Raw genomic sequence first — 9335 nt, 5'->3', positions numbered from 1 at the left:
GTCTACCCACCACCTGAACTGGGAAGAGGAACCTGCTTCTCATTGCCGTGTTTCTCACAGCACTATGATGTGGCAGAGGGTGTGCACGTATGCATGTATGCGGGTGCTCATGCAAGTGAAAGCCAGAGGACAACCTCAGCTACTGTTCCTCAGCCACCATCCATCCTGTTTTTGGGGGGTTTTTTTGTTTTGTTTTGTTTTTAAGGCAGGATCTCTCACTTGCCAGACAGGCTAGGATGGACTGACGGGTGATCTCCAAGAATCCATCCGCCTGTCTCTGACTTCCAAGTACTAACTGGGGTCCAGACACATACCCATGACGGGGCGGGGTGGGGTGTGCTTGGGAGTTCCTAGGGACCACGATCAGGTGATCGCTGCCTGCAAGGCGAGTGCTCTGACAAGTAAGTCACATCCACAGCCTGAGCTAAGTGGATGTGAGGATGCATCCCGTGGAGTCTCACAGGAGAGGCTATGAGGCCAGACAGACAGACAGACAGACACACAGACAGACAGACAGACACACACACACACACACACAACTGTCCACAGGAGGACTCCTCCCTTGGCACAGCCCTCCTTATAGGCACCCGCCAGGGGAAGGGGCTCCTACAGGCCCACAGCTACAATCTGGACGGCAGCTTCCCTCCAGCCAAAGCTCTCGGCCATCACGTCCCTGGGAAGAATGCTGGGAGCCCACACTGCTGACGCACAGCCCTCTGCCATGGAAGGCCCACATTTGCCACAACCTTCTGGTTTCCCGTGCTGTCTGATACCCATACCAGAAGGTCTTGAGTATGCAGCCCAAAGGGCCCCTCGGGCTCTGAAGTTGCATATAGCTATATAAAGCAGAGGCCACAGGGGGTGGCGGGGCTGCCAGACCCCAGGAGCAATTTGGCTGTTCTTGGCGATGACGTGGACCTTTCCCCAAAGCTTCAGCAGTTAGCCCCTCAGAGTAAGCCTGAATCATTCCCTCCAAACCTCAACCCCACCAGGCACACGTCATGCCCAGACTCCAGAGGAAGAGAAGGTGGCCCAGTCTCCCCTCTCTGGTAAAGATGTTTGGAACACCACAGAGGAAGTTATCCCATGAGCCCGCAAGTCCCAGTCCTGCCACAAACTGAGTGCCCAGTCAGCTTCTCTCTCGGGGCCTCCACTTCTGCATCTGTATTGTGGGGACATTAAAGCCTGCCCTGCTCCCCAGAAAGTGCCAGGAACCCCCAGAGAAATGAGCTCTGGGAGAACTGGAGATGGGACATAGGGAATCACTCTTGTTCTTTGAGAAGCTCAAAGCCAGTCTTGCTGCAGATTTATTCGTGAGGACTTAAGAATTTACTGCCATTTTGCTCCATCTTTGCCACTGCCGGGACACATGACCAGCTGCTAGTGGTCGTCAGTCTTTATAGGCAGCTCTCCCAGTCCCCTTCTGTAGTCAGTGTCTCTTAGCGCTGGGGAGATAGTGAGAGGTTGGCAGCATGGCAACAGTTAGCTCCATTTCACAGAAAACCGAGGTTTGGCTGGTCAAATTTCTCTAGACCACGCAGTAAGCTGGCGACAGGACCAGGATGGAGACCCAGCTCTGGGATTCTCAACTAAGTCCTCATCTATTATCAGGACCCTCCAAGTAGCCCTGGACCTCAGGGTTCCACTTGGAAGTAGGAAGTGCTGTGAGGGGTTCACCCAGGGCAGGCTGGGAGTGAGATCTGGAAGACACATGGAGACGGAGGTCCTAGGAGACGTGGTGGCTGTCCTAATCTAGAGCATGCCAGCACGCTGCAGCGGGTCCTCCTTGGGGTGTCGGCGCTCCTCGAAAAACCCTACCCTCCTCCCTCTCTCTGGGAGAATGGAGCAGCACTGCCTACGCGATCTGTCCCAGAATTAAGTCGCCAAAAGTTGTCTAGACAAAGAGATTTTATAGGCCCAATTAACCCCTGCCAGTCAGACTCAGGCACACCTAATAAGGGGCTATATTTAGAGGCTGTCATTATCTGGCTCCCTGGGGAGAAACCTCAGCTCTCATTTCACAGACATTTCCTTTCTAAGGAAGCTCTGTCACGCCCCCTGCAGTCCGGCATCCTTTTCTGACAGCCTGGAGGTGGAACAGCCGGCCATGAAGAGGCGCTGCTGTCCTGTGTAGTCACAGCCCCAGAGGCAGTGTGGTGGGCAGCTACTGTAAGAGCAGGGTCAGGAGGGCCCCTGCCTGCCTCCTCTGTCCCAGTCTTGTCTATTCTGCAATGCTCAGAGTCTGACAGCTTCGCTGTGGTGAGCTGAAGTATCCATCCCATGACAACACACTATCCCTACAAAGTGTGTACAGACCTGTGTATAGGTATTTGAGCAATTGTGCATGTGTGTATGTGTGTGTGTGTATACACTCCTATATACAGGTGTTTGAGCTCCCGTGCATGTGTGTAGAGGCCAGAGATCAAGAGATGGTGTGTGTGTGTGTGTGTGTGTGTGTGTGTGTGTGTGTGTGTGTGTACACTATGTGCGGGTACTTGAGCACTCATGCATACGTGACTGTATGTGTGCATGTGAGTTGTATGTGTACACTATGTGTGGGTACTTGAGCACTTGTGCATATGTGAGTGTGTGTGTGTGAGTGTGTGTGTGTACTATGTGCGGGTACTTGAGCACTTCATGCATATATGTAAAGGTCAGAGATCAACCCTGGTGCTTTTTCCAGGCACCACCTACATTGCTCTTTGAAGGCAGTCTCTCCCTTCATAAGAATACATTGCCATTCCTGACTTTTAAATGTAAGTTCTGGGACTCAAACCTGGGTCCTCATCCTTGAGCAGAAGCCCTTTACCAACTGGGCGGGCCACCTCCCAGCTCAGAGGCCACCATTCTTAGCTTACTATTAGCTGTAAACCTTTGCGCAGAGAGTTGTGCTGATGCCCAAGGCCCAGGGGGCTCCAGGTGTACTGAAAGCCACACTCTGATAGGTGGCAGGTGGCCATGTAGGCTTCATCTCAGGACACAGGCTCCTGTGGCCTCCTGGGATAATATTGCTCCATGGAGGTTGGGAATGAGCTATATAAGCCAAGAATGCGCATGTGGGCACCCTCAGAGCCATCATGTGCTGGTGGAATTCACCACCCACGGAGGATGCTATTGTATATATGTGTCCCCAACACCACAAGCTGTCCCTCTCTGCACTGTGTGTGGCTCATTTCCCTAGGAATGTGTGTTTGTGAGCAAGGTGTTCTCTTCCTGTGGGGTGGGAGGCTGCAGAGACTCACAAATGAAGTAGCTTCAACAACAGGTTCTCCCACAGACATGGAGGCACGTCTGCCTCCTTCCTGGCTCTGGGGCAGACTTGTTCCTTGATCCTTCTAGACAACAGGGGCACCTGGTGTTCCCCAGTTGTGGCAATAGCATCTTTGATGGCCTAGCCTCCTCTTCTCCTGGTGCTTCTTCTCTGTGTGTCCTTCATAAAACCCCTTCATGGGTAATAGGGCCACTGGGATCCTTCAGGACTGTCTCAAGCTGGAGCTTTGCCTTAAGTCCATCTGAAAAGGACCTCCCTCCGCATAACATCAGACAAGCACAGGTGGTTTCCCTGGTCCCTTCCTCCTTCTGCCTTAATGAGCCCTGAGCAATGCCCCTCAGCCACGCTGAGCAGCCGAAGGGCTTCCCCATGAGATGGAACAAGGCTCCTGCAGCTCCCCTGCACTGCAACCACCATCATGCCCTCAGCTTCTCCCCTCCACCACCCCTCCTATGGACACTGCAAGCCTTTATCTCTGAATCCCCAGACCTGGCACCAGACTCCCCAGCTTGGTACTGAGAGCCCAGCTTCCCTCATCAGGAAAGTCCTCCACCCCATTCCTCCTCCCCAGCCACCACCAAGGCCAGGCTTTGAGGAAGGAATGTCCCCCAACCACTTGGCTTCTCTTCTCTCCCTTCACAGGTTGGTTGTGGGTGCCCCACTGGAAACCAATGGCCACCAGAAGACGGGAGATGTGTACAAGTGTCCAGTAACGCAAGGCAACTGCACCAAGCTCAACCTGGGTAAGCAGCCACTGGCTTCTTCTTGACGCCCCCTCAGGTACAGAGCAGGGTTTGGCACACACCGATGTCTGTAGTCACACGGTTCCTCTCAGTCCATGTTCCACACAGAGCAGACACTGACAAACATCTACACTGACAGTCACCTGTCCCCGTCTCATGTTCTGTGAGGTGCATCGCTGGGCTCACACTGCAAACGAGGAAGCTAGCGCTGAGCAGATGGCTCAGACAGTAAAGCACTTGCCTTGCACACAGGAGGACCTGAGTTCAAACTCTAAGACCTACATTTAAAGAAAAAGAAAGCCAGGCGTGGTGGTACTCACTTGTAATCCCAGTGACGGGGGCGGGTGGGCTGAGATAGGTATATTCTCGGAACTCACTGGCTAGCCAGCCTAGCATGTGTGGAAGGTTCCAGGCCAGTGAAAGACCTGTTTCAAGCAAAGATAGGCAGTGCCCCAGGGAAGACACTGAAGGCTGCGCTCTGACTGCCACATACACACATACACAGAGAAAGAGGGAGACAGAGACAGAGGGAGACTGAGGAGGAGCCTGAGGCCTAAGAGACAGAGCATCTTTCTCTCAGTCATGTAGCTCGCCGTTCTACAGGAGCCGGCCCAGGTTTATGGCCACCCTGCAACCGTTGTGCAGTACACAGGCCTCCAGTGTCACACTCTGCATCTTCTAAACCCATCCGCCGCCCACGTGCTCAGGACTTTCAGTCCACTCAGAACAAATGTGTTCATGTTTCTGATCTTGAAACAGGAGTGTCAGCAGCTAGATGTGTGCCCGTGTGTCATCAACAGCGTGCATCTGGGGGTAGGCCTGGCCACACCCTCCGAGTGTGCTCACTCAGTTCCCACCACACAGAGTGAGATTGAACCATCCAACAGATGAGGAAGTGACAGGATGAGGAGGCACCGGGACAGGCCCAGGGCCACCTGGCTAGTAAACGGCATGCTAGGATTCCAAGCCCCTCTGCATAGCCACCCTGCACCCACCACGCAGCTGCGTGCCCAAAATGGAAGCTTTTCCTCCTGGAAGTATTCTCCAGACTGTGCTAGAGCTGGGGAGATGCTGGACACACACACACACACACACACACACACACACACACACACACCCCACTCCTCTAAAAACTTCCATCTTGTTCTAAAGGGCAGACAGATAGTGGTTGAGCTTGCTCTGCCCACAAAAGATACAAAACCCTACATGGGCCACAAAGCCACAATTCTAGGGCCTTTCCTGGAAGACTGGCCTTCTCAGGCATTTTTTCCCTCCTCCAGCAGGGTGCCCCTGCCCTAGAAACTCACACAAGGATCCAAGTAGGAGGGCCCCAGCAGGGCAGTCGGCCCACAAGAAGCTTGTAGCTCTTGTAGCTCTAGAGATAAACAGATGGAGGGCAAGGCCACCATCCAAGAGAAATCCCAAAGAGCTTGGATGCCTGGGGTTTCCAGTTGTCTGTCACATGATGCTGCAGGCTCCCAGGAACCCCAGGAGTGAAGAGCTCGAACCCCAGCACTGCAGGGGCCTAAGCTTCAGTGAAAACACAGCAGAAGGGAGTCTGGTTGGTGGCTTCAGTACTCCCATCATCCCCTTCCTGAGGCACAGGCTAAGAAGGACTGACCTCAGAGGGCTTCCCCTCCCAGCTGGACAGTTCCCAGTGTGTCCTTGGGAAGCTTCCATTAGTCTCTGTGCCTCAGTTTCCTCAGGTGTAAAGAGGAAGACTTGATGGACCCTAAAATCTATTCTAGATCTGTTCTGCACTGTAAAGAGCACTGAATAGCTGGCTGGAATGTGGCCACTCGCAGAGTGCTTGCATAGGGTGCACATCTCCAGCATCTAACAGCCGAGGCGTTGGAGCTGTAATCTTAGCCCTTGTGAGACAGAGACACAAGGACCAGAGGTGCAGGGCCATCCTTGGCTGCACAGTGATTTCTAGGCCAACCCGGGCTATATCAGACCCTATCCAAAAAAAAAAAAAAATAAGCACAAACAAACACCTGAGAGAAGCAGGAGGGGGAAAGGGACCTGACAGCGTCTCTGCCTCCACTCAGGACAGTCTGTGCTGCAGTAAAGCTGTCATGGTCACCTCTGTTGTTCTGGCCCTGGCCTGCCTCCGGCCCTACTGACCAGTCCTCTGGAAGCCAGGCCTCTCTTCACACATCAGTCTCCAACACAGCACAGTGCAGACTCTAAAAGGCCACATCAGGGACATAGGCCTCCCTACAGCAGCTTAGGACTGTCAGGTGTAGTAATAAGAGCAGCAAGGCTGGGCTACGTCCCAACACCCGGCTAGCTTTACCCGAAATAATTACACGGAAACAGTATTCTTTTAAACACTGCTTGGCCCATTTCTATCTAGCCTCTTCTAGGCTAATTCTCGCACATGGACTAGCCCATTTCTAATTATCTGTGTAGCCCACGAGGTGGCTTACCAGGGAGATTCTAGCCTACGTCCATCCTGAGTCAGAGCTTCATCGCATGTGCCTCAGAGAGCAGAGCTATCCCCACATCCGCCCAGGAGAGGGGAGCATGGCGTCTCTGCTCCAGAGAGCAGAGCTGTCGAGTCTACCTGGGAGAGCGGAGCATGGCATCTCTGAGCTCACTTCCTCTTCCTCCCAGCATTCTATTCTGTTTACTTCTCCCACCTATGTTTTAACCTATGAGACCAAGCAGTTTCTTTATTGCTCAACCAATGAAATCAACAGATTGATATGACACTCCCACATCAGTCAGGTTCCAGCCTTTCCGACTCCTTGTCTCCTAAGTATGTTTGCACTCACATACACAAGCACACACACATAGACATGTGCACACACATGCACAGACATATACACATGCAGGCACATGTACATAAACACATGCATATACACACATATACACCGGCACACATGCATGCACACACACACTTTGCTTCTAAGGACTCCAAGCTCTTTTCCATCCCTTCTGTGTTCTGAAAGGATGCTCTAGAGACCTTTCATTATGCGCTTGTCCTGTGGTTTCTGTACTGCCACAGAACTACCTGTCCCTACCACAGCTGGCTGAGGCCACCAGCTGCAGGGGGCTGCTCCCTATGAAGAACCTTCAGCACATGGTGGGCAGACAGGTGGGTGTAAAAGGGGTGCTGGAGGACTAACCTCAGATGGTGAGTGCTGCAGGAAGGGGTGAATGGGTGAAAGCCACCTCTGCAGGCCCTGTGCTATGCCTGCGGTGCAGTTAGTCGGCTGGAGAAGGCAGAGTTCTGGATGAGGAGGTGAAGGTGGTGCTGTGGTTTGCTGTGTAGCCTTGTGCAGTTTCTAGGACTCTGTGAGCGTCAGTGTGTTCATCTACCAGAAAGTGAGAGAGGACGAAGGATACATACGAGGAAGATGCGTGCTGTCCTCCGGGCGAGCAAGGGCCATGGGCTCACCTCAGGTGACCCACTGCAGCAGGCTCTGGGCAGCGGACACGCAGAAGTGGCTGCAGGTTGAGTGTCTCTCCTCTGCTCCAGGCAGGGTCACTCTGTCCAATGTGTCTGAGAGGAAGGACAACATGCGTCTCGGCCTGAGCCTTACCACCAACCCCAAGGACAACAGCTTCCTGGTAAGATTATCATCCCACTGCTGACCGCAGCCTCCCCCCTGCACAGACCCACTGCACAGGGTGTGGGGAGACCTAGCTAAGCAGGCCTTCACACAAGCTTCTGTACACTCTTTGCATGCGTGTCCCTTTCACCCCCCCCCCAGATGGCCCATCCCTACCCAACAACACAGGCAGATCCTACATGGCCATGGCCATGGGTCTTTCTATTGACTGGGACCTTCGTTTCAGTGAACAGTCCAGAAAGGCAGACGGATTGGGCCTTTCTGTGTCCATCCCTGGATAGTGACACAGGAGCTGGACTCTCCTTCTTGGTGGCCTTGCCTCCTAAGGAAACTCATCTTTGGCCCTTGGCCAAGAGCCTGACACAGTGGTTTTGGCAACTCCACAGAGCAGAAGCATTCTTTGTCTTCTCCTCTTAGTAAAGTGTCCTTGGACCCCAGCCCTGGAAATTGGCCCAGTAAGGGCCTTTGCAGACGAGAGCCGGCCTAGCGACTCTTGGAAGACCCCCTCCTGCAAATGAAGGGCTTCCTCGGACCCCATGGGGTGTATATGGAGTGGGCCAGTAGATGGAGGAAGAGCCGCCACCCCAGATTTACAGGGTGGAGTATGGGATAAGGATCCAGCCTCCACTGTCACCCACTCCACCTGAAGCCAAGGGCACAGCAGCAAGAGAGAGTTCAGTGAGACTCAGAGACCCCTCACACTAGGAAAGCTGTCTTGGGCCCTGGAGGTTGAGGCCGGGCCCTAGCCGAAGTCCCATGACTGTGCTGTGCTGCTTCGCAGGCCTGCAGCCCTCTCTGGTCTCATGAGTGTGGAAGCTCCTACTATACCACTGGCATGTGCTCACGAGTCAACTCCAACTTCAGGTTCTCCAAGACAGTGGCCCCAGCGCTTCAAAGTGAGTACCTTCGCGGGGGCAGTCCAGGGAGGAGGCACAGGGCTCTGCTCATGGCTACCTTGTATCTATAGAGCAGCATGCAGGCTCTGGGACTGCTTCAGTCCGCTGGATGATCCGAAAGGAGGGAGTCACTTCTCCTAACGTGGCAGAGGAGTCCCTTCTAGCTGGGCCACTGTAAGGTTCTCAACCCAGGCTGTCCTCCCCCACAGTGTGATGGTAACAAATTAGCTGAATTTATGAAAACCATTCTGGCATCCATAGAAACTCCCTGTAGAATTTTGAACATGGAGGAGGTTGCCAGGCCACCATGTCTAACAAGCCAGGCTGGGGCATCGTTCACTTAGACTGCAGTATGAATGCTGCTGGTCCTTGACATCCTGCAGGGCAGAAGCCCATGAGCGGAGAGCCAAGGAGAACAGAAATAACCTGGGTGACAGTTCCACCAAGCTCCCGGGCAGCTTGCCCAGAGCCTCGTGGATGCAAAACCTCCCCCTCCCTCCCAAGTAAACTTGGGGAGCTAGAAGCCTAGACTTCTTGGCTCTGAGCCTCACCATTTCCTCTGGGCTAAACACCCTCAGAAAGCAGCTGTTGCCTGTTTATAGAGGGCGAGGGGATTAGCACCTCTGGCTCAGGCAGCCTCCCCTCAACACCCATTGCTGGGGGAGGGGAAGGGGGGAACATTGCCTAGTCAGCTGTCATCTGTGGGGTGGGGAGGCATGGGGTCCGTTCACACGGCCTTCCAGACAGCTCCAGGGCACAGCTGATGGTCCAGGCACTGAGTTTCTCTGGGGGTGGAGCATCACAGCCCTGACATATCTGACTGCTACTGGCAGAGCCATCCTGC

General features: G+C 53.8%; 1 protein-coding gene across 1 annotated transcript in view; it reads left to right on the top strand.

Annotated features, from left to right (window-relative positions):
• The window catches only part of Itga11 (integrin subunit alpha 11), a 102186-nt gene that overhangs the window by 44032 nt on the left and 48819 nt on the right, over positions 1 to 9335 (top strand). The window contains exons 3-5 of the mRNA XM_013346458.2: positions 3914 to 4014; positions 7502 to 7593; positions 8377 to 8491. Coding sequence (XP_013201912.2) covers positions 3914 to 4014; positions 7502 to 7593; positions 8377 to 8491 — 308 coding nt within the window. The remainder of the gene's footprint in view (positions 1 to 3913; positions 4015 to 7501; positions 7594 to 8376; positions 8492 to 9335) is intronic.

The sequence above is a fragment of the Microtus ochrogaster genome, chromosome 5 (assembly GCF_000317375.1).
Source record: "Microtus ochrogaster isolate Prairie Vole_2 chromosome 5, MicOch1.0, whole genome shotgun sequence".
Lineage (NCBI taxonomy): Eukaryota > Metazoa > Chordata > Mammalia > Rodentia > Cricetidae > Microtus > Microtus ochrogaster.
Note: the sequence above shows the minus strand (reverse complement) of the source record. Positions and strands in the feature narration are given on the sequence as shown.